Source organism: Halichoerus grypus, chromosome 7, assembly GCF_964656455.1.
Source record: "Halichoerus grypus chromosome 7, mHalGry1.hap1.1, whole genome shotgun sequence".
NCBI classification, from domain to species: domain Eukaryota; kingdom Metazoa; phylum Chordata; class Mammalia; order Carnivora; family Phocidae; genus Halichoerus; species Halichoerus grypus.
The window spans coordinates 38768664-38794503 of record NC_135718.1 but is presented as its reverse complement, the minus strand read 5'-3'; the positions used below and the strand labels follow the sequence as shown (position 1 = coordinate 38794503).

The 25840-nt window shown below is 38.0% G+C and overlaps 1 protein-coding gene across 7 annotated transcripts in view; it reads left to right on the top strand.

Annotated features, from left to right (window-relative positions):
• The window catches only part of MARCHF8 (membrane associated ring-CH-type finger 8), a 135413-nt gene that overhangs the window by 78123 nt on the left and 31450 nt on the right, over positions 1 to 25840 (top strand). The window contains exon 1 of one of the 7 annotated variants that reach the window (XM_036119945.2): positions 14363 to 14639. The exons of the other annotated variants lie outside the window; for them this stretch is intronic. Coding sequence (XP_035975838.2) covers positions 14628 to 14639 — 12 coding nt within the window. The 5' untranslated portion in view covers positions 14363 to 14627. Of the gene's footprint in view, positions 1 to 14362; positions 14640 to 25840 lie in introns of those variants that run through there. 7 annotated transcript variants of the gene reach the window in all.

Below are 25840 nucleotides of genomic sequence, written 5' to 3'. Positions count from 1 at the left end.
CCCGATGCGGAACTCTATCCCAGGACCCTGGGATCATGACCTGAGCCAAAGGCAGACACTTAACTGACTGAGCCACCCAAGCGCCCCACTCAGGCCTATTTTAAAATACCCTTCTGTGCATTTAAGTAGGATTTTTAACATGTATTTTTAAAAGTCTAAAAGACAAATTTTGTATTTGGCCACCAAATCAATGTTTAGAAATACACATTTCATTTGACAGTATTTGTAAATTATTTTCCAGAATGATGTCCATTTTACCCTGCTATTGACAGGGTCCACTGTAAGCAACAGCATTATTTCCAATTAGTTTAAGGAGAGGGATTTCATATAGGGAAGCAGTAGATGCTTACAAAGTAATTGAATGGCTGGAGGAGCAGGCTGAGTTTCTAGGAACAGCTAATCCCAGTACTCTTGGACTGTTCTGAGACGAGCTGACAAAGTTGCTATTGCCACTGCTGGTGAAAAAAAATCATTATCTTTACCATAGTTGGAAAAGCTGCCACATTGCTACAGACTTTGCTGAAGTAGGAAGAAGCTGCTGGCTCTAGAACCACCCACTTTTGCCATGATCTGGATAGGCAAAGTGGATGCTCTGCCCTCTTTTTTTCTCCCCCATGTATCATCTCCAAATCAAAACTTTGAGTGTGACTGCATTGAGTAAACACAACCTAATTATGCCTGGAACCCGTATTACAAGATTGTTCAGAAAATATAAATTTTCTGCTTTATACTCCTTTAAAATGAAATTGATATGGATACTGAATGAACTGGCCCACATTATGGTATTTCTTGAAAAGGATAAACAAAAAGGTAATTCAGTGAATAGCTTACATTGAAACAGTAAGTAGGTTCCATGGGAAAAGAACGTACTATTTTCTTTTATATATTTATAAACATTTCCTTTGCTGACCCCATTGGCCTCACCATCTTGCTTCTGATTTTGCCATGAAGCATCAGGATGATGATTGTGTTTTTTTATGCTTCGCCACATACATTTATAAACACTTGAGTCTTAATGAGATAATATGTTACTGGAAAGACAGTTTATACGTTCTGTAGTTTCAGTGAGTTAAGCACATAGCTATTCCATTCGCTTTTACACATAAGTTTATACGCACTTACAGGATGATGATTATCTAACCACATTTATATTTGCTATAAAAATATATGAATGCTGGCAGCTAATACTGTACTCATCTTTACCTGACATCTTCTGAAAAGATGGCCTCTCAAGTGATAACAGTATTTTGAGGCATAATCACTATACTTTTACTTCTTAATTATTCTCTCTCTCTTTTTTTTTTTTTAAAGATTTTATTTATTTATTTGACAGAGAGAGAGAGACAGCGAGAGAGGGAACACAAGCAGGGGGAGTGGGAAAGGGAGAAGCCCGCTTCCCGCGGAGCAGGGAGCCTGATGTGGGGTTCGATCCCAGGACCCTGGGGGGTCATGACCTGAGCCTAAGGCAGACGCTTAACAACTGAGCCACCCAGGCGCCCCTCTTTTTTCTATTTGATAAATCATTCCCTTTTTAAATCATAAAATCTGTGTTTTAACATCCTAGAATCTAGCCCAACTCCCAGTTTAGTGCTTGAACCTGCTTTGTATCATTGTGGCTGGCTTGTTCTTGGGGCACCATTAGGGCATCTCTCATGGCACTGACCCACTACTTCCAAAGGCAGTTCTTTTCTTTTTTGGGTGACCAGAATTTTGAGATCCAGTATAAGAACAAACTCTCTGTAGCTTTCTTTTATTGGCAGTCTTACTTTTTTCTTCCAGGGACCATCAGTCTTATTCTGCAACATAAAAATCCATTGTTTCATGTATTACAAAATTGAATCTCTCAACATTCTGATTGTTCTCTTTTGGACCATTCCTGGTTTCTTCATATAAATGTGTTGAAATGAAGAGATGAATATACATCTTTAAAATATACCTGTCCCAAATTGCTGTCTCTGGTTGTCACCCTCTGTGAGATCATTTGTATGACCTCTTGAATCATCTACCTACTTTACCTGCAAAAGCCCAAGAGATTAATATTCTCATACCTGGAAACGAGGATTTCTTTTGTCATCTGTTTAGCTTTTCTTCGTCCCTGGAGTGGTTTTTAAAAGTCTACTTCCTAGCATGTTTTTCCTGCCTGGTAATCAAATCTATCACTGTAACTCCTGGTTTGCTCAAGAACTCACAGAAAGTTGTAGCACGTTCACTGTTTAAGAAACAAATTCTGACTAATTCTTTTCTAAATGGTTGTTTTCTGCCTTGTAAGGCTTGTTTTCTTTAAGAATGAAGAAATAAGCTTAGATGTTTTTCTAGAAATAAAAAAGCAGGCTGTTATCAAACATTAAATACAAATTGATCAGTTTGAACTGTTACATTTTCTTTTGCATATATAGATTTTGAAACTTGAATGCAGATAAAATTACATACAACTTCGAGGTCCTGCCATTTTAAATATTCTTAGTCAAAAGCCAACAGTATTGATTTTAGCTATTTTATATATTAACAGCTTACTTTTCCCAGCCAATTCTCACATAAGTCTTGGACTGGTAATGGTTTGCTGTTTACTTATTTAGGTATGGAGATGGAAGAATGCACAGAATGACTGTAGCTGAGCTCTTTTGTAATGCTGATCTAGTGAGAGTTTGTTAGATGAGTCCATGTCATGTAGGTAAAACTAAGAGTCTAGTTTGGTTGTGAAGTGAAACATTTGCAGTTGGCTTTGGTGTGTTGCATGTAAATTAACCAAAGGTGGTACATGAGTGTATTTGTTTAGGTCCTACCTCAGGACTCAATGATTATGGTTTGTTGGTTGTCACTATTCTCTTATAGCTGTCCTACCTGTATGAAACAACTAGGAGGCAGGTAATTTTTCAGATTTCCTGTCAGTAAGCCTGTTGAAAATAAGAAAACCACTCAAATAATATTATAGTCCTGTAATATTTGTTGGTGGCTTTTATATCTGACATCATTGAGATACGACTCCTTTATTTTACACAAAAGAAGAAGCAGGTCCCAAGAGGAATGCCTTGCCCATGGACACTTGAGTTTGTATGATGTTTCTTCCGTATTATTTTGTGTCCTCTTAAAAATGCTTTCCCATGAATATAAATTCACTGCACACATTTGTACTTTCATTTATGCATCAAGCAGATATTAACAGTATATTATGTACTGGAAAGAAGCCTGCCCTCAAGGAGCCTATAATGTAGCAAGAAGATAGGAAGAGCCATGTCAGAGAATTCGGTGAATGCTCTGATAGCAGCTTCCCCAGTATATTGTAACCAGAGATCTTTTGATCTGTGATGTGGCTAGTTATGCTTTTGTTTTTCTTTATCCCATTTCTGCTTGGAATTTAGGTGTGCTCTTTCAGTTTTTGAAGTTGAGGACCCAGGCTCTTCTTCACTTTTGGGAAGCACTCACTCATTATTTCCTCAAATATTGCCCCTCCCCCATTCTCTTCATTCTCCCTCTCTGGCAGTAAAGCTCACTGTCTTCTGCCATGCTTTCTGTCTGTCTCTGTGTGCTGTGTTCTGGGTGATTTCTTCAGCATTCTCTTTCTGTTCACTGAACCTCTCCTTAGCCAGGTCTAGTTCTGCCATTGAGATCATAATTTCAATGTCTCCCTGTTTTTATTTCCTAAATTTTTAAAATAATTTCCTGTTTTTGCATTATGTTTTTTAGATTTTTTTCTTTATCTCTGTGAACATATAATTCAAATTTCTTTCCTTTAGCTTTAGCCTCTTGTTTAATGCTCTGACTTTAAATTTTTTCCTTGCTCTTGGCCCCTGGGAATTTTTTCTTCTTGCTTTTGAGCTTGGCTGTGTATTAAAAATTATTTTGCTGTATTTTTTCCAGGATTTGTATGTGACTGGAGATGGGAATAGGGTGTTGTATTTTTTTGGTGTACTTCAGAAGTTCCAGTTTCCCCAGTGTACTATGAATTGTGTGTATATCTGTAAAAACAATTCTGTTACCTAAAGCTCTAGTTGAGAAAATTCTTCACATTTTACAGTAAATATGGCTGATACATCACCTTCCAGTAAGTGGCGTATGCAGTCGTCCATTAATTAATTATTCACTTCACGGGTGGCCATTTTTACTGCATCTAAATAGGTCGAGATACTACTAAGGATTTGTTTAATTTAACATACTTATATCATTATTATTCTGTACAAGGCACTGTTCTTCTAAGGACTTTACAAACATTAACTCAGTGAATTCATTTGATCCTCATCCAAGTACTATTAGGTATTATCATTGTCATCCATTGTCACTCTCATCTTATAGATGAGGCACAGAACTGTTGGATGAGTTGCCAAGGGTTCCCCCATTGGCAGTTGACGAGTTTCAGAATTGGTATTCACACCCAACCTCCACACTCATGATCTTCATTCACTTGCTTTTTGCATACTGCTCTGCCAGCCACTGGCCTTTATCTTTGCAAACCACACGTCTCTCCTAATGAAACTCGCCCAGCTTCGCTTGCTCTGTGTCTTCATTCCCCCAGCACTCAGTGAGTCTATACTGAGCACGATTCAGATGTTTTTCCGTTTGCTTCCTTATGTCTTTATCTTCTGTCTTCATTGATCTGCTCATTTTTTTGAACAAATATATATTAAGCACCCATTACATGGTGCGTGCCATCAGACGTTGAGCATAAATGCTGCGTAACACAGAGACGCCCTCTGTGCTGCCCGAATCTCTCCCAGGCCTTATGCTTCTGTAAGCCACGCCTTAACTGTGGTCTGGGTCCTGGTCGACTCTCCTGCTGCAGCAGCCTGCACGTTGGTCTCCATACTTCGGCTTCCCGCTTCCTGCTCTGCATACTGCCCACTTCCTGCTCTGCATACTGGGAAAATAGGCACCCAGTTCGGTGTGGTAAGTGCCATGGTCTAGAGAAGCACCCTGACCTAGTCTCATGGTGACAGGGAGGCTTCTCTGGAAGAGGAGATGTCAAAGATGAGTCTTAAGAAGTAAGAGTTAGTTGAAGATAGAGGAGAAGAGTGTTTGATACAGTACGAGGCAAAAATTCCTAGAGAAGAGAAGAATGGTATGTTTGAGGTCCTGAGAAAAATTCGTTCTGCTGGAGCTTGAAGTGTCAGGTGGGGAGCAGTGAGATGAGGCGGGAGTAGCCACAGTGGTGCTAAGGGAACTGAAGCAGTGAAGGGTAGAGCTCTATTTTAATAACGTGACCGTAGTTTGGTGAAGGGGATGGGGGTGGAGAGCACTCAGAAAGCTAATGCTATGCTCCATGTGTTGATGGCCTAAACCAGGGAGGTGGTATCGGGGAGGAGAGCAGTGAGCAGATCACAAGGAGACGGACAGGAGGCAGGATCGATGACAGTGCTGGTGGCTGATGGATTGTGGAGGTCATGGAGAGGTAATGTCTGGTCGAGACATTCACTTTGATGGAGGAAGGGCAGCATTAATCAGAAAGATGGGGAAATTGGATGGTGAACTTGATGGTGAACATGGAAGTGTGAGGTACTTGTGGGTGGGCCACCTGAAGATATCCAGAATTCAGTTGTGTCTGAATCTTCAGAGAGAAATCTATTTAAGCAAGAGCTAGAAAGAGAGAAATTTTGGAGTCGGATAGCATATAGAGAGGAAAGGAGGCCCTAGGAATAGATAAAATTGTCAGTTAGAATGAATTGCCTGAGAAGAAAAAAGGGTGTGTGACAGGACATTGAGGAAGGGGAGTCACCATCTGGAGTCACTGTCTCGCGGACCTCCCCAGGTGACTTCTGGTGCTTGCTGTATTTGAGAATATTTTATCTTTCTTCCATGCCACTTTTGCCTAGGCCATGAAATATTGCCCCTTTTATTCGGTCATCTTAGTGCTGAGTTTGTGTGTTTTTTGTGTTTGCTTATAAAGAACTCAATTTACCACATTTCAAAAGTCTGTCTTTTTTTAAATAGCAAGGGATTGCTGTCAGATTCACAGTATTTAGGTAATATGTGAATAACTAGTAGTGGTTGCAGTTACAAGAAAGTCTTAATAATGTCTTTTACCCTGGGGTTTTGTTTTTTAATTAGGCTTAGGCTGATTGAGGCATAATGCGTATGTATTATTAGCCGTGTGATTAGCACTTATAAGTAGAGTTGCACACCCAAATTGTGAAAGACATGCTCAAGTGATTCATACTGTACCCCAAGATTCATTGACGGCTGTTTCCTGAGAGCAAAGGTCTTCTCTTTAAATACACTGTGTGACCTAGGATTCTGCTGAACTTGGATGAGCTTCTGCTTATCAGCATAGTTCTAGTCATCACTCAGTGAGTATCACTGTCCCCCTTTCTTGGCCTCAGTGGCCCTCCCATAACCAGAGCACTGATAGCAGTTGTCATTGAGAATATAACTAACAGACACAGAGACTAGCCAGAGTCTTCTAATAAGTGAACTTTGATAACTTTGAAAAAATTATTCCATTAAGCTCAAGGTAATACTAAGAGTTTTTTGAGGAAAATTTAAACTTTGAGCCCCTCACTTTAAAAAATTATTTATTATGAGAAAGAGAAAAATATGGGGGCACTATTTTAGATTTAAAGGGGCTTAACAACCAAATGTAATGCGTAAACCTTAGTGGAACCTGCTAGATAGAATAAGCTGCTATAAACTGTATTGAGACAACTGGGACATTTGAATGTTGTCTATGTATTAGATGATAAGTAAGTATAGACTTGTAGTTAATTTTCTTAGACATAAAAATGGTACTGTGGTTGTATAGGAGAATATCCCTGTTCTTAGAAAATGCATACAGAAATACTTAGTGGTAACGTGCATAATGTCTTCAACTTACTTTCTTTTCTTAAGTTTTTTTTTATTTTTTAATTTTTTAAAAAGATTATTTATTTTGAGAGAGAGCAAGAGTGAGCATGAGTGGGTGCAGGGAGGGGTGGAGGGAGAGAATCTTCAAGCAGACTCCTTGCTGACTGTGGAGCCCGACACAGGGCTCGATCTCACCACCCATGAGATCCTGACCTGAGCTGAAACCAGGAGTCTGACACTTAACTGACTGAGTCACCCAGGCACCCCTGCAACTTACTTTCAAATGGTTCTGCCAGAAAAAGAAAAATAACAAGGAAAAGAAAAATATATATGTGTGTGTGTGTGTCAGAGAGAGAAAGCAAATGTGGCAAATTTTATATTGGTTGATGCATCTAGTTGAAGGATATAGGGTATCATATTATTCTTTCAACCACTCTGTAGATTAAAAAATTTTCAAAATAAAAAGTTTTGGGAAATAAAAGACTATGCTGTTGTCAGATGTAAGGTAAAGCCAGGACTGCAGTAAACAATGATAAAACAATAAACAATAATAAACAATTTAAAGGCCAGTGGTAAGTTATCCAATGAGATGCTTCCTTAGGTATTCATATATTTTTTAATCTTTTTCCAAATTTTTTATATTTTAGGATTATGTAGACATTGGTTGATGTTTGTGCTCAGTTAGAATAAAGGGTTCTCTTTTTAAATGTGTTTATTGCTGATCATTAGTGATATTCCTTACCTATCACATTAGTAGAATATCCAAAATAAAGTTGTGACTAGATGTAGATTTTCTGTGTTGTATTTTAGGAGATTTTCTTCCTTTGTTTAGGTTTTTGCAAGTTGTGCTATCAAATATCTGAACTTTCAGTGTTCTCAGATGTGTGGCTCGCTCTTTGTGGTTGACCTTTTTTCTCTGATGTAGTTAAGAATAGCCTTCAACCTGGCATACCCATTTCTGGGAGGTGTATGCAGACTTTCCAAAGAATGCACAAGCATGGGTGGGCTTAAGGGGATCTGTCTTCAGATCTTGCCCTTCCATTGTACACTTGAGCCTGAGACAGCCCGCCTGCACCTCTTCTCCCAGCAGCTCTTCCCTCCTCCTCAGAAGAAGGACACATCCGTTTATTTTACTCTGCTGCCATTCCTAGGAAATAAACATCTCAGGCCATCAGAGGGACAAGTGGAATTACTGGTTTGGTGAAATGTTTTAATAAGTAATCAGATTACTTCATTATACCTGCCTAGGCCATTTATCTTTTCCTGTCTTATACTGACTGTATTTCTGAGGCCTCAGACCTAGGCTATGTTGGCCTGTGATTGCATATTTTGAACTCATAGATAGGTTGATGAAAGTGATTTCATCTCTTCCACCCCCAATTACTGTTCTTTAATCAAGAGCTTTTGAGGGAGAAACTTTTTTTTTTTTTTTTAAAGATTTTATTTATTTATTTGACAGAGAGAGGGAGCGAGAGAGGGAACACAAGCAGGGGGAGTGGGAGAGGGAGAAGCAGGCCTCCCGTGGAGCGGGGAGCCCGATGTGGGACTCGATCCCAGGACCCTGGGATCATGACCCGAGCCGAAGGCAGACGCTTAACGACTGAGCCACCCAGGCGCCCTTTTTTTTAAAGATTTTATTTATTTATTTGACAGAGAGAGAGAGCGAGAGAGGGAACACAAGCAGGGGGAGTGGGAGAGGAAGAGAGGGAGAAACCTTTGAGAGCAGAGCAAAGTAAGTTTCAAGTGATAAAAATGTTTTGTTTTATTTTTTGAAGATAACATATTCAAAGATAAGCTAATTTTTCAGCTATTCTCAGTTCTCAGTTGCTATGATGGATCATATCCATAGAGTAATGCGTATTTGAACAGCTGAAGCAGTACTTGTTAGTGAAGCTGATTGTTTTAAATGTGACTAGAATATTTTCTCACCTTGGTTTTTGCTCCTCATCCTCTCTTGTGTGCTGGAAAGGAATTCATAGCCTACATCAATCTTTAGAACATACCAAAAGCATGTGATTGAGTTCCCTTGGTGACTGGCACAGGTCTGAGTCCTACCTGACACCTATTTTAGACCCTACTTCCCATTCTGAATCCTAAGTCTGATTTTGCTTTATCCAAACCGCACAAATCTTCATTTGTACTTTTTTTATCCTGGCTATATATTTAGCATTAATTTTTTCTAGCATTGAAGGAACTTAATCTGATATGATTTAGTTTGCTAATTTATAAGTTTGATAATATACTGTATATTATGTCAAGTATTCAAGGATTGCTTTGATGTTTATTATTGTGAATACTCTTTTTTTTTTCTATATTTAAGTAGGTCTATATAAAGTATTTAGAAATTCTCTAATTTATGTGCCCACTAGGGACTCCATTCTTCTACTCCATTCTCCATTCTCTTCCTCCATGAATGGATTGTAACAAATAGATATGTAAAAGAGAGAAAGAGAAATTAGCATTTGTATCTCCGATGTGGCATTTTAAAAATTCTACCACATGGTTGTTACCTGTAGTTATTTGTTTGTATCCTATAATAGAGTATGAATTCCTTACTGGTAGGAATGATTTTCTTTTCCCCAGGCCCAAACTTTAATTGGGGAGCGGGGAAAATAGAGAGGACCCACAGAGGAGGGAGATACCTGGAATCCATGAAGCACCCAGCGTTGATAGGGGAGTGCAAGTAGAGTGGACCTCCAGCTTTGGAGGCAGTATTAGGACTGAGGACATGTGGAGTGGGGATGCTGGGAACTCCTGGGGAGCCAAGCTGCATTCCAGCACCAGGGTGCAAGGGTCCTGAGAATGGATGATATTTTACTCATCAGCAGAAGTCCCTTGTAGCATATAGCTATCCATGTTTGAATGAAGACATACTCAACCTTTTGTAAATGGTAATTATAATTCTGCTCAAATATTTGTATTTTCATTTTAAGAGTAGGTCAAAAAAGTATGCAGTGGCATTTGGAAAAATCTGGGAAAGATTTTCTTGTGCAGACTTCTTCCCAGCACATCTGTTAAGAGTTTCTGTAGCTGTGGGATTCTCAGTGCTTCTGTTATAAGCCTGGCAAGGTCCCCAGTCCTCTGACAAGTACAGTGGTTTGAAAGCTAAGTTGTTTTAATTAGTGTATGATACATGCTTTATTAGAAACATTGTGGTGTAGAGCAGTGATAGGATACTGGTAGCTTTGAGAATATTCTTCTTTGTGGCAGATAAGTGAGAAGAAGGCTCTAGGTAGAAAACTGTACCAGTGTCTGAGGGCACAGTTTGCTGCTGAGCTGTTATCAGCAGGCCAGGCTAGGACTGGCATTCTAGAGATAATGTAGAAAGGTCTACTAAGTTCTCACACAGGGTGCTCTCTTGTGTAACTTTTTAGTATCGGAGAAAGACCAGTCCTTCGAAAGACCCAAACAAGCATATAGTAGAGGTCAGAGCAAACCAGATAGCTTGTCCAGGGTATGAGGCAACATTTAAGGAGCAGGTTTTAAGAATGTTCAAGAGCTGGCAAGCCAAGATTTCATCATCAAGGTCCTCAGAACAGTGGCTGACAGAGAAAAGCCATGAATGACTGTAGACTACAGGCAGGCAGGGTTATGGGTACTTTCCTTTTGCATTTTCTGCTGCCTCAGGGACATGTCATTGTAACGGTCTTAAGAATTTGAGGGTCTTGGTTGGGATGTCATCAGTGGGGAGAGTATATGTGTACTGTAAACAAGCCACAAACTTTGTATTCTGTTTCACCTAAGGCTCTCTATCCTGCATTTCATGTGGCACTGTAGCATAGAATTGAAAGTACTCTAGGGCAGTCCAACTTTGATGTAGAGTTTTTTTTTTTTTAAGATTTTATTTATTTATTTGAGAGAGAGAGCGAGGGAGAGGACAGAGGGAGGATGAGAGGGAGAAGCAGACTCCCCGCTGAGCAGAGAGCCTGACATGGGGCTTGATCCCAGGACCCTGGGATCATGACCTGAGCCGAAGGCAGACGCTTAACAGACTGAGCTACCCAGGTACCCCGATGTAGTCTTTATGAAAGCTGGAAGGGCTTGCCTGACAGCCACCATCTTGCCCTATTTCATATTTTTTTAATGAAAGCCAGGCTCTCCATAATCAGGCCTTTCACCTCAGACACCCAAAAGGAATCAGAATTCTTTATGAGATACTTGGAATATGCTGTGAGTTCATCATCTGTTGTTTCAGCTGCCAGATGAAATAATCTTTGGAGAAATAACCTTTACCAAAAAATATGTATGTTTTAAAGTCTTCAAGAATGGTTCTTTCAGTGAGAATTTTAAACCCAGAGCATAAGATACTTGAAAAGAGGAAGTTGAGTCAAGGAATAGATGACAGTAGTTGAGAGACAAAAAGAAAAATTAGAATGATAACTCAAAAGATTTGTTGTATTTTAAAATATATAAAAAACCAATAGATTGATGACTAAAATGATGATTATCTCAAAATTGGAGAATTAGTTTATCATGTAGAATTAATATATTACCCAGCAATCTTTTATGCTTTTCTGATGGTTCGTCATGGAAAAAATGTTGAAAACCCTTACCTATTACATATTTAGGATGTGTTTACCCAAACTTTAGTCTGCTGAAGAGGACATGGAAAGTATAAGAAAATTCGAACAACTCTATGTTCCAAAATCTTCTCTCGTAGTTTTAGTTTCTGACAACACTTACAGGCCTTTTTAAAAAAGATTTATTTATTAGAGAGAGAGAGTGCATGCACATGAGTGGGGGGAGGGGGAGAGGGAGAGAGAGAATCCTCAAGCAGACTCCCCGCTGAGTGTGGAGCCCAATGCAGGGCTTGCTCTCAAGACCCGGAGATCAAGACCTGTGCCAAAATCGAGTTGGCCACTCAACCAACTGAGCCACCCAGGCGCCCCTATAGGCCCTTCTTAGAGCAAAGATTCTCCTTTTTGCATTATATTCACATTATCATTTTTTTTTTTTTTTAAGATTTTATTTATTTGAGAGAGAGAGAGAGCATGAGCAGGGGGAAGACGGAGAAGCAGGCTCCCCGCTGAGCAGGGAGCCTGACATGGGGCTCAATCCCAGGACCCTGGGATCATGACCTGAGCCAAAGGCAGACGTTTAACTGACTGAGCCACCCCAGGCACCCCTCACATTATCATTCTTACAGTGGGGAGTGGAAAGAGGTCCTAAAACACAGGATAGAATTGTACATGTGTGTAGTCCATAAGAAAAAGTTTTAATAATCTGGTTAAATGCTAATGGATTCACAATTCTGCCAACTAACTCATGCTCTAGGGAGAGTTGGTGTCCACAGTGTGCCTTGTTCATCCCATTGCTGTACTGCTGCCGCCAGCATTGTGCCAAACTGCTTGCCCTCTTTTTAGTTTGCTCTTAAAATCCAGTGTTCCAGTAGACCCCTCAGGCCGAAGGATGATGAGCCTGACAGTAACAAGGATTCATTTATCAGCAGAGTGAAGCTAATCGGTTGCCTTGGGAGGTGGCTGGAGAACTCTTTGTTCCTGGGAGTGTTGAGGGGAAACAGCCAGGGCTGCAATATTATACAAGGATTTAGGCTCTGTGTTGGGTTGGAAAAATGATCTTTGTCTCTGTTAATTCTGAGATTTTTTTGAGCGTTCTCAGCCATACTTGAGTCTTAATAATCAGTTTGAAGTTCTGTGTTAATTTTAAAAATATACAGGCTAACAAAACAGGGTTTAATAATGTAAATAGATTGTCCAAATGCCATCTGTGAGGATGCTTTCAGCTGCAAGTACCAGAACAACCAACCCATCCTGGCTTAAACAATGAATACTTTGCTAGCTGATATAAAAGGAGGTCTATATAAAAGGGAATGATGAGTCTCAGGGTGGTCGATCCAGCATATCAGAGACATTATCAAGGACCCAGGTTCTTTCTGTCTGTTTGCTCTACCATTCATGGGGTATACTTCATCTCAAGGCAGATTTCCCCTAATGTTGTAGGTGGTTGTCAGAGCTGATTATCTTCATCAGTAAACTGGGAGGTAGCAGAACACCTGACAGAAGGGAATGTGGATCAGGCAGGTCTGTTTGGAGAACAGTAAGTGGAAGGAGCATATAATGAGCTGCAGGTGGCAGGGTTGGGTAGGGGTGGGGAGTGGGTAGTCAGGATCTGGGGGATAAGGAATGATGACTGCAAAGGAGAAAGAGAACAACCTGGGCCAGACTCTTTCTGGTGGAGATGAAATCTCTCAAGGACTGAGGGAATTAATGGGGAGGAAAAGAATATATCCCTGGGAGAGAAGCTCAGAGTTATGGCTGCTTGTAGCTCTAGTCCCAGCTAAGCTGGTTCCCTTCTCCCTTTTTCACACTCTGTGAACACCAGTTAGAACATAGCTGGTGGGGGAGGGGCTCCCCTAGACTACACACTAATACACGCAGAGGCGCTCTGCAGAACGTCCCAGTGAAGCCTGAGCCAACAAGAAGACATTGCGAGCCCTCTGCACACATGGCAGGAAGGGGGAAAGGCACAGTACATGCCGAAGAAGGATGCAGAGTCTATTCTGGAAGAAATCCTCATTTCCCTTCAGAATGAAGAGAATTCCTGAGTAGGATATTAAGGAGTAAGCTGTTAAGGATCTGGGTTGGATAAAACACAGGCTCAGAAATGATATAATAAAATAACAGAATGAAAAAATAAAATAAAATGACAGAATGAGGTGAAAGGGAAGAATACGGAGCCAAGGAGCCACATGAAAACCAATTTGCAGAACAAATAAATTAGAAGTAGCTAGGAATCAAAAACTAATGATGTAATGCATGGTGATTAACATAACATCATAAAATAAAATAAAATAAAAAGTAGCTAGGAACAGAATAGTCACAGCTGGAAAATGAACTTACTGACAGAGCACAAGCTTCAGATAGTCCCAGTGAGTGCAGAAGAAAAGGAATGAAAGATTGAAACAGATAAAAATGATAGGTGTAGGATTGGACTTCCTAGAGGTGGAGCTGAGCTAGGAGGAGTATGGGCCTTCCGTTATTTTGTTCAAGTTCCTCTTGGCATCATGTGTTTGGGTGCAGAGAATTGACTACTTCAGATATCACTCATATGGAAATATGTAAGCACTGACAAATTGGTGAAAATGAATGTTCATGTTCTTCCTAGAAGAATACCAATGAGATGAAAGTTATATTTATAGCCTGAGGGACCAGGAAAATTCCCCCTTTGGAGCAATTTGTTTCCTGGCATTGATATGAAACGCCCCTCCCCTACCATGTGATGATTTCCTGTGCTCTGCTAGAACTGGTCTTTTGCTAAATGTAAGTACTGACCTGCTGATCTTAGAGCAAGCACTTTGCTGCTTTTCCTACCACCAGAAACCGCTGGGTAGGGCAGGTTTTATGGAGAAAAAATTCTGTGTGTGTATGGGTCAGATCTCTGTGGTTAATCATTTATCTTCCCTACATTTTAAGAAATCTCTTAAGTCTGGGTGATAGGTTAGCATGAAAGAAGAGCAAACAGATCTACTAACATTTACTGTCATTGACGAGGAAAGTGAACTTTTCATTCTTTGCCTGCCAGCAAGTATGCTGCTTTAGAATCTTTACATTGCAAATGCTGTGGGGAGTAGACCATAGAGCAGAAATGGGTTGCTGGAATGGACTTGTCATGAATTATTCATTCACTATCTAGTTCCTTGGAAATCAGCTGGAGGAAATAGTCCAGTTTGATCCCAGGAGTGGTGTGCCAAGGGCTGCAGCAGGCCCTTACAAGTCCAGCTGCGATGATGTGCTTCTGCCGGCGGCTGTAGGGCGGCAGCTGGTGCGCAGATGAACCCAGGAACATGTCGCTGGGGAGAGCTGCGCTGAGGACTCCCCGGCGCGTCTTGCTGGAAAATGAAGCTTCAGGTAGGAGAAGTGCCTGTCAGCAGTGGCCGGATTTCTCATCGATTTTAGGGATGCCATTAGGCCTTATGGAATAAATACATAGAGAACCAGAATTGTTCAAGGATGCCTCAGTATCGAGGTTCTCAATCAGAGAAGCTTAGTGGTTTAATTGCATTTTCAAGGATGTACTTTGTAACAAAACGGTTCCTTGAAATTGTGAAAAGTATTCTTAGGCCAAATAAGCATTTAAGTATATAAATTATAGCAGATTTTTTTAAAATGGTATCCTCCTGCTAGTATAAAAAGTGTCTTTTTTATTGATGTGATATTGCCCATGTAAGTTTAAATCATGGAATTATGGCTTTGGAAAATCCTGAAAAAGACAACTTAGTTTATAATTTGAATGAGCACAGCTGCAGGCTCCATTGCATTTTCTGGAGGAAGTATTGTCTTCAGAAGGCTCCTTGCTTGGTTCTTTTGCTGGAGCATTCATTCTGGGAAGATTTTTTAGTTTCTTACAGGATAGAAAATGCTTAAAGATGGAACAGTAACAACGGCTCTTAGTTCTGTTTGTTGGTGTCGTGTGTGTGTGTGTGTGTGTGTGTGTGTGTGTGTGTGTGTGTGTGTCTAAGCCAGGCATGTAATTTCATTTGGCAGGCACATTCTGATGTTGCCATTTGCATGTCTTATTTCGTATGGATGCTATCTATCTCTTGTTAACTTTGCTAAGGCTATGAGATGCTCTTGAGCTATAACGGACAAAGATAGTGAAGATGAAAGGAATAAGAGCCTCAAGGCCTCTGGGCCAAATTGGATGTATATATTTCACCATGAAATATCATTTATAGTTTTGAAACTCTTCAGTGAACAAACATTTTTTGAACAGATAACACTCTGAGCTCTGAGACAATCAGAGAAGACCAGCAGTCTCCTTCTGCACCATTTTCTAAAGCTCCACAAGAGTTGGAATCTTTTTTTTTTTTTTTTTTTTTAAGATTTTACCTATTTATCTTAGAGAGCATGAGCAGGGGGAGAAGCAAAAGGGGAGGGAGAGGGAGATAATCTCCAGCAGACTCCTAGCCATGCACAAAGCCTGATGTGGAGGCTCCATCCCACGACCCTGAGATCATGACCTGAGCCAAAACCAGGAGTTGGACACCCAACTGACTGAGCCACCCAGGCACCCCAAGAGTAGGAATCTTTGTTTTGTTCATTTATCATTCCCAAAGGCTTAGAATGGTACCTGACCCACAGTGTGTGGTTAATAAATGTGTTCCCTGAATGAATGCATTCCATATTAGAGAAATTAAATACTCTTTCTATAAAGGTTACTTATAGAAGGTAGGAAGTATTTACAGTGCTACAATTTCTATAATAACTTTTATAGCTAATGTATTCTGATTTGTATTGATAAAGATTTTTCAGCTAACCTCAAGGGTGTATGGATTTATTGGATATATAGAGTTTTTAAATGGCAGAAATTAAAATCTGTTTATTTTACTGTTTGTATAATTAAGGTTTTAAAATATCAATGATGAATACAAAGACCTTTAATTTTTTTCAGCAAAGTTTATTTCATGTTCAAAAAATAAAAATGAAAATTAATGGAAACTCATTTGAAAAAGATTGTATTCACCAATATATTACTAGGAAGATTATCACTCTACTCATGCTGTGTTACATTTGACATTTTAAAAAATATTTATTAGTCTATGTCAGAAGGGTTTTTGGAACTATAAACCCATTTATTCATATCTTCAGGGCTAAGTTTAAAACTGCAGTAAGTGTGGTGCTGAGTAGAACTAAATAGGGCAACACATTCCCCATAGATATACCACATTTGGGAGCTTAGAGGAATCAAAGGGGTCATCTTTGTTAACTTCTCTGCCCCACCCCCTTCCACACAAGCCCTCTTTATAAAGGGCAAAACTGAAGTCCAGAGAGTATATAGATGAATGGCCAAGAAAAAATGGTTAACTGTTATGGTCTTAATGCTTTCTAGTTTCTTGTTACTTTGTTATTGTCATGTTAAAGCTAAAAAAAGTGAAGCAGATAATCACATTACTATAAATTTGAACTCTTACTGAAGACAACTATTGATGCATTTTGCATAACTTTAAATAAATTGCCTAGTCCATGTATTGAAATACAGTTTTATAAGGTTCCCCCCTGAATTTTTGTGATGTAATTGTTTTTTTCCTGAGTTATAATTGTAATGACTGTGTCCTAAATTTTATTTCAAATTTGAACTTCTTATAAAATATTTATGTGCCATTTTTGTTATTCCTTAAAACTACCTGAGTTTTGGGGCACATGGGTGGCTCAGTCGTTGAGCATCTGCCTTCAGCTCAGGTCATGGTCCCAGGATCCTGGGATCGAGCCCTGCATCAGGCTCCCTGCTTGGCGGGAAGCCTGCTTCTCTCTCTCCCACTCCCTCTGCTTGTGTTCCCTCTCTCACTGTCTCTGTCAAATAAATAAATAAATAAATAAATCTTTAAAAAAAAAAAAAAAAGAACTACCTGACTTTTGCTTTTATTTTTGAGATAGGTGTAGATTACTTCATAATTTTTCTGAATCCTTTTGCCAACTATATTAGCCTGCTTGGGCAGCCATAACAAAATGATAGTGTGGAGACAGAGGTCTCTCTCTCCCTCTTCTCATAAGGCCACCAGTCCTATTGGGTGAGAGCCATGATTAGGGCTTCAACATAGGAACTTTGGTGGGGGCAAGTTCAGTCCAGAGCACTGACCAAGGTGATATTTTTTAAAGCGAGATGTCTAGTAAGTTTTTTGTTTGTTATCCTGTTTGTAGTTCACTCAGTTTCTTTAAACTGTCTTTCTATGAACTTGGGAGTATTTTAGCAAGTTTTTCTTCAAGTATTTTTCAGCACTGTATTCATTCTCCTTTTTAGATTCCAGTGATATGACTGTTAAACCACTTGGTTTTGCTTCACAGGTCCCTGAGATTTTGTCCATATTTTTTTTTCTCTCTGTTGTTTAAGATTGAATACTTTGTTTTTCTATCAAGCTCTTGATTTTTTTTCTTCTGTCATTTCTCTACTTTTGAGTCCATTGTCTATTTTAAGAGTTGTGAATGGTCATTTGAGCTGCCTGCAGTCTTTGCCAGATAATTTCAACATCTCTGTCATCTTGTTATTAGTGTAATTTTGTTATCGGTGTCCCAGGCTTTATTTTTAACCTGTTTGTATTTATATATGTTAAGTGTTTTTCTTGTATGTAGCATGTAGTTATATCTTGCTTTTATCTCCAATTTGAAAATCTCTGCATTTTAGTTATGGTATTTAATTCATATATACCACAAACACATATATATACATATATAAATACATACATATTGGTTCTGGTACTGATTCCAATATGGGGAGGGGGGCTTCCTACATAGCACTAAGCAATTCTCAGAACACCAGCAGACTGTCTGAGAATTCAACTCAATTCCGACACTATCTACCTGGTGATAGCATCAGATTCTAGAGGTTAAGGGTTCAGTTTTACCAGACGGCCCCCCCTTACCTCCACCATTCCTTTCCGACACCAGTTACAAGCCTAGGCTGTTAACCGTGCTTCTGACCAACTGGTTACAGATTGGAAGTTCTCATGACCCCTTCTCTGGACTTCAGAATACCAGTCACAAGTCTAGGTTGTTACCTGTACTTCTGACCTACTGGTTATAAATCAGGGGTTCTCACAGGGCCCTACTTTGGATTTGATTAATTTGCTACAGTGGCTCACAAATCTCAGAGAAACATTTTACTTACTAGATCACCAGTTTATTGTAAAAGGATATAACTCAGGAACAACCTGATAGATGGAAATGTTGCATAGGGCAGGGTATGGGGAAAGGGCATAGAGCTCCCATGTCCTCTGCAGGTAAATCTTTAGCCATTGGCAACTTGATTCAACTTCCAGCCCCTTTCCCTTAAAAGTTCCAACTCTGTAATCACATGGTCCCATCCTTAAGTGCTTTCCAAAGTCACCTCATTAACATAACAGAAGACACCTTTATCACTCTCAGGCTTAGGAAATTCCAAAGGTTTTGGGAGCTGTGAGCCAGGAACTATGGATGAAAACCAAATATATGAGAAATAGATTTTGGTCATCTGAATGACCAAATATACATTTCTTATAAATCATGATATCACAGATACACAGTTGAAAAAATGATACAGAGAGATCTCATGTACCCTACCTACTGTCTGTCACCCAGCGGTAACATTACAAAGCTCTAGTAAAGTCACAGTCAGAATGCTGACACTGGTATAGTCAAGATACATAATATTTCCATCACTACAGGATCCTTCAGTTGCCCTTGATAGCCATACCTACTTCCTTCCTTAACCACTGACAACTATTCATCTCTTCTCTTTTTCTATAATTTTGTCAACTAAAAAATGTTATATAAATGGAATCATACAATTTGTAAACTTTGGGATTGGCTTTTTTAATTATGTATAATTCTTTTGAGATTTCCTTTTTACTGCTGAATAGTGTTCCATGGTATGAATATAGCACAGTGTTTAAATATTCACCTCTTTTTTTAAAGATTTTATTTATTTATTTGAGAGAGAGAGAAAGAGCATGAGAGGGGAGAGGGTCAGAGGGAGAAGCGGACTCCCTGGCAAGCAGGTAGCCCAACGTGGGACTGGAGCCCGATGTGGGACTCAATCCTGGGACTCCGGGATCATGACCTGAGCCGAAGGCAGTCGCTCAACCACTCAGCCACCCAGGTGCCCAAATATTCACCTTTTGAAAGACATTTGTTTGAACTAAGCTACTGTAAACAGCCATATACAAGGTTTTTATTTTATTTTATTTAAGATTTTATTTATTTGAGAGAGAGAGAGAGCACAGCATACCTGTGCGGGCAGGGAGAGGGGCAGAGGGGGAGGGAGAGGGACAAGCAGAGCTCAGTGCATAGCCTGACCCAGGGCTCAATCCCATGACCCCGAGATTACGATTGGAGCTGAAATCAAGAGTCGATGCCCAAGACTGAGCCACCCAGGCACCCCCCATGTACAAGTTTTAATATGAACATATGTTTTCATTTCTCTGGGATAAATGCCCAGAAGAACAATGGCTCTTTCTTGTGGTAATTGCATGTTTAATTTTTAAAGAAACTTCCAGTGTTTTCCACAGTTAATAAATTTACATTCCTGCAAGCAACATACACATGATCCAGTTTCTCCACCAGAATTTGGTGATGTTACTATTTTCTATTTTAGTCGTTCTGACAGATGTGTAGTGATATCTCATTATGGTTTAATTTCTATTTCCCTAATGGCTAATGAAGTTGAACATCTTTTCATATGCTTATTTGCCACCTGCATATCTTCTTCATTCAAATGTCTTTTCATGTCTTTTGCCCATTTTCTAATCAAATTTTTTTTTTGCTGTTGAGTTTTCAGAATTTGTATATATTCTAGATACTAGTCTTTAGTTGGATATGTGGTTTTCAGATATTTTCTCCCAGTCTATAGCTTTTATTTTCATCCTCTTAATGGAGCAAAAGTTTTAAATCTTAGTTTATCATTTTTTTCTCTTATGCATCAGTCATATTTTAGATGTCAAGTATAAGAACTCTTTACCTAATCCTAAAGATTTTCTTCTATTTTTTTCTAAAAGTTTTACAGGTTTTTGTTTTGATTTGTTTTGTTTTGTTGCTTATTGTCCAATGACTCCAGCACCATTTGTTGAAGATTCTTTCTCCAAAGTCAGTTTGGCACATTGTGCGGATCTGTTTCTGAATTCTCTCTCCTGTTCCATTGATCTATGTGTCTGTTTCTCTGCCAACACCACACAATCTTGATTACTGTAGCTATTTAATAGGTCTTGAAATCATGCAGATTTATTATTCCCACTTTAATCTTCTTTTATGAAATTGTTTTAGGTATTCTAATTCCTTTACCTATCCATATAAATTTTAGAATAGTTTCTCTATATCTACAAAATAGTTGCTCAGGTTTTGATAGAAATTGGATTAAAACTGTATATCAGTTTGGGGAAGAGTTAACAACTTTCCTACATTGAGTCTTCTAATCCATGAACACAGTATGTCTCTCTGTTTATTTAGATCTTCTGTATTTCTTTCATCAGTGTTTTAGTTTTAGCATTCAAGTCTTATTTTGTTAGATTTGCACTGTAAATAATAATTGTCATGTCCTTTTGTTCGTTGATATATAGAGAAATGCAATTAATATTTTTGCGTTTATTTTGTACCCTGTGACTTTGCTGAACTTACTTATTCTAGGAATTTTTTGTTGATTAGCCAAGGAGATGAAAGACATGTACTCTGAAAATTGTAAAACACTGTTGAAAGAAATTAAAGCAGATATAGGTAAATGTAAAGACATCCTGTGTTCATGTATTGGAAAACTTACTATTGTTAAAAGGTCAGTAGTACCCAAAGTAAAACATTCATCCTAAAATTCATATGGAATCTCAGGGGACCCAGAATAGCCAAAACAATATTGAAAAAAAAGGACAGAGTTGGAAGTCTCATACTTCCTGATTTCAGAACTCATTAAGAAGCAACAGTAATCAAAACAGTGTGGTATTGGCATAAGGATAGACATTTAGACCAGTGGAATAAAATAGAAAGCCTAGAAATAAACCCTCACATATGTGCTCAAATGATTTTTGAGTGGGGCGCCTGGGTGGCTCAGTTGTTAAGCGTCTGCCTTTGGCTCAGGTCATGATCCGAGGGTCCTAGGATCAAGCCCCGCATTGGGCTCCCTGCTCGTCAGGAAACTTGCTTCTCCCTCTTCCACTCCCCCTGCTTGTGTTCCCTCTCTTGCTGTCTCTTTCTGTCAAATAAATAAATAAAATCTTTAAAAAAATGATTTTTGAGTGCTAAATGATTTAGGAGTGCTAAGATGATCAGTGGGGAAAGGACAGTCTTTTCAACAAATGGTGCTGGGAAAAACTAAATATCCACGTGCAAAAGAATGAAGTGGGATTCTTACACTGCATATAAAAGTTAACTCAAAATGTGTCAAAGTCCTAACTAAACATAAACTATAAAACTCTTTGGAAGAAGAAAATATAGGAGGAAAAGCTTCATGACGTTGGATTTGACAAGGATTTATTGACACTAAAAGCACAGGGAGCAAAAGTAAAAATAAATAACACTGGACTATGTCAAAATTAAAAACTGTGCTTCAACAGAATGAAAAAAGCAATCTGTGGAATAGGAGAAAACATTTGCAAATCCTCTATCTGATAAGGGGTTAATATTCAGAATATATATAGAACTTCCTACAACTCAACAACAACAAATAACCTAATGTTCCATTTATTTAGGTCTTTGACTTTCAAAAATATTTTGTAGTTTCAGAGTATTAACTTTGCACTTACTTGTTGAAGTTATTCCTACATATTTTGCCTTTTTTGACAATATTGTAAATGAGTTTTCTAAATTTTGTTTTTGGGATGTTCATTTACAGTGTATAGAAATGCAAGTTATTTTTGTATATTGTTTCTGTCCTCAGGATTTTCTGTATACAAGATCATGTCATCTGGGAACAAAGCAACTTTCACTTCTTCCTTTCCAATCTGGATGTCTTCTTTCTCTCTTTCTTTTTCTTGCCAAATTATCCTGTCTGGAATCCTCACTACAAGGTGGAAGAGAAGGTGAAAGAGTGAACAGCTTGTCTTGTTCCTAATCTTAGTGTAAAACCATTCATTCTTTGATCATTAAGTGTGATGTTAACTCCTGTGGGTTTATTTTAGATGTACTTTATCAGGTTTTTATTCCTAGTTTATTTAGTGTTTTTATCAGGAAAGGTGTTAGATTTTGTCAGATGTTTATTTTGTGTATTTAAAAAAATTTTTTTAACTTGTGTCTTACGTTGAGTTTCAACTATTTCAGTGTTGCATTCCTAGCATAAATGCCACTTAGTCATAGTGTATATCCTTTTTATCTTTTGCTGGATTTGGTTTGCTAGTATTTTGGCGAGAATTCTTGAGTCTTTATTCATAAGGAATATTGGTATGCAGTTTTCTATTCTTGTGATATCTTTGGTCTGTTTTTTTTTAAAGATTTATTTATTTATTAGAGAGAGAGAGAGAAGGAGCAGGGGGGAGAGAGTACAGAGCCCAACGGGGGGGCCTGATTCCAGGACCCCAACATCATGACTTGCACTGGAATCAAGAGTCGGCCACTCAGCCAACTGAGCCACTCAGGTGCCCCTATTTGTAGGAATTTTTTAGATAACTAATTCAGTCTGGTTTATTCAGATTTTATTTCTTTTCTTTCTTTATTATTTTTTTTTAATTTTTATTTTTAAGTAGGCTCCACGCCCATTGTGGGGCTTGAACTCATGACCGTAAGATCAAGAGCCACACACTCTACCAGCTGAGCCAGCCAGGTGCCCCCAGATTTTTTATTTCTTCTTGAGTCACTTTTGGTAGTTTGTGTCTGTCTCTGTAGGAATTTCCTCCTTTTTTTTTTTTTTTAAGATTTTATTTATTCATTTGAGAGAGAGAGAGACAGAGAGAGCACAGAGAAGCAGACTCCCCGCTGAGCTGGGAGCCTGACGCAGGGCTCGATCCCAGGACCAGGAGATCATGACCTGAGCTGAAGGCAGACACTTAACCATCTGAGCCACCCAGGAGCCCCTAGGAATTTCCTCTTTTACTTCTCTATTTTTTTGGTATAAAATTGTTCACAGTATTCCTTTATAATCCTTTATATTTCTGTAAGGTTGGTAATACAAGCTCTTTTATTCCTAATTTTAGTAATTTGAGTTGTATGTCATTTTTTACTTGGTGAAGCTACATAAATTTTTTGATTTAAAAAAAAATCTTGTCAAAGAGCCAACTTTTGGTTTTGTTGATTTTTCTCCATCAATTTTCTAGTCCTTGTTAACATCTCCTTATAATCTTTCCCTTTGTTTGCTAATTTAGGTGTGCTTTGCTCTTTTCTTATCAGTGTCTTGTTGTGGAAATAATCTCTTTGAGCTTATTCTTTATATTTATCAGCACTTACAGCTATAAATATTTCTCTAAGCCCTGTATTAGCTGCATTGGATAAGTTTGGTATTTTGTGTTTTTATTTTTAGTAATTTCACATTTCCTGATTTTCCTTGTGAGTTCTTTGACCCAGTTGGTTATTTCAGATTTTATTGTTTAATTTCTACATATCTTTGAATTTCTCTTATTTCTTTCTGTTATTGATATCTAATTTAACTCTTGTGAGAAATCATACTTTGTATTATTTCAATTCTTTTGAATTTATTTAGGCTTGTTTTATGGTTTACCTTGTAGTGCTGTCCTGGAGAATGTTCCATGTACACTTGAGAAGAATGTGTATTCTGTTGTTGGGTTTAGTATTCTATAGAGGTCTGTTAGGTCTAGTTGGTTTATAACGCTGTTTAATTCTTTTTTGTTAGTCTTCTACCTAATTGTTCTGTCCATTGTTGAATGTAGGGTATTGAGATCTGCCAGTATTGTTGAATTGTCTGTTTTTCACTCAGTTCTGTCAGTTTTTGCTTCGTGTAATTTTTGTCTCTCTTATGAGGTGCATTTATGTTTATAATTGTTACATTTTCATGATAGATTGACTGTTTTATAATAAACATCCCTCTATCTCTAGTATAATTTTCTTAAGTCTGTTTTGTCTTATATTGGTATAGTCTTTTCAACTTTGTTATGGTTACTGTTTTTGCAGTTTTATCTTTTTCCTTCTTTTAACTTTAATCCTATTTGTAATTTTCAGTGTAAAGTATGTCTTCAGACAGTGTACCCTTGCATTTTGTGTTTTTGTCCACTGTGACAACTCATTTTGATTGGATTGTTAATATTTATTACTGTTAATATGGTTGATTTATCAGTCATTTTACTTTTTGTTTTTTATATATCTTATGATTCTTTTCTTTATTTCTCCTTTACTGCTTTCTGTTGCATTAAGTGATTAAAGTTATCATCTTAGTGTTTGCTCCAGGGTTTAGTGTATACATTTTTTTAACAGAATCTAACTTCAGATTCATCATATTAATTTAATTCCATAAGATAAAAAATCATGCTTCCTATGTACCTCTCTTTCCTCTTTCCCTTCCTTGCTAATGTTGTTATACATTACACTATATATTTTCCAAACCTAATAATATTTTACAGTTACTAATTTGTCATTTAAATAAGTAAAAGAAAGAGCATTTACAGAGTTTGTTCTTTTAAAGTTATTTACCATTTCTTGTTCTCATTTATTCCCGTGGATTTGTGTTGTCATCTGGTGTCACTTACTTTGCCAATACAGTTTTGTACCACCTACCTCTTTTGTTTGTTACTGTCAAATATATTAACATTTCTTTATGTTATAGGTCCAACAATACAATATATACATGTTTTTGTATAATTCCCTTTACAATTACTTAAGAGATGAAAGGACGAGAAATATATATGTGTATACTGTCTTTTATTTTTATATAATTAGTTTTTTTGGTGTTCTTTTTTTTTCATATAGTTTCTAGTTATTGTTTGGTGTTACTTGTTTTCAGCCTGAAGAACTTCAATTTAATATTCCTTTTTAAGGTGTGCCTGCTAGTATTGCATTTTCTCAGTTTTTGTCATTCTTGATATCTTCTTGATATCTTTATTTTGCCTTCATTATTGAAGATAGGTTTGCTGGAATAATATTCTTGGTTAAAATTCTTTTTCTTTCAGTTCTCTAAATATGGCTCCCCCCTCAATCTTCTGGCCTCCATAGTTTCTGATGAGAAATCAGCTATTAATTTTTGGGGGATTTTGCTGTATATAACTAGTTATTTTTTCCCTTGCTGCTTTCAAGGTTTTCTCTGTCTTTCAGCATGTTAATTTGTTGTGTTTGGATGTGGGACCCTTTGCTTTTATCCTACTACAATTTAATTTAGCTTCTTGGATGTGGAGATTAATGTTTTTATCAAATTTTGGGAGTTTGCTTTGCAGCCATTATTTCTTTGAATATATTTTCTCCACTTCTCTCTTCTTTCTCCCTGGTACTCACATTATAGATATATTGGTGTACTTAATTATGTTCCATGTTCCTCTAAGGCTCCATTTAGTTTTCTTTATTCTTTTTGATCTCTGTTCTTCAGATTGCATAATCTCTTAGGATCCATCTTCATGTTTACTGATTCTTTCCTCTGCTAGGTCAAATCTGCTGTTGAATGCCTGTGATGAACTCTTCATTTCAGTTATTGTACTTTTCAATTCCACATTTTTCATGCTCAT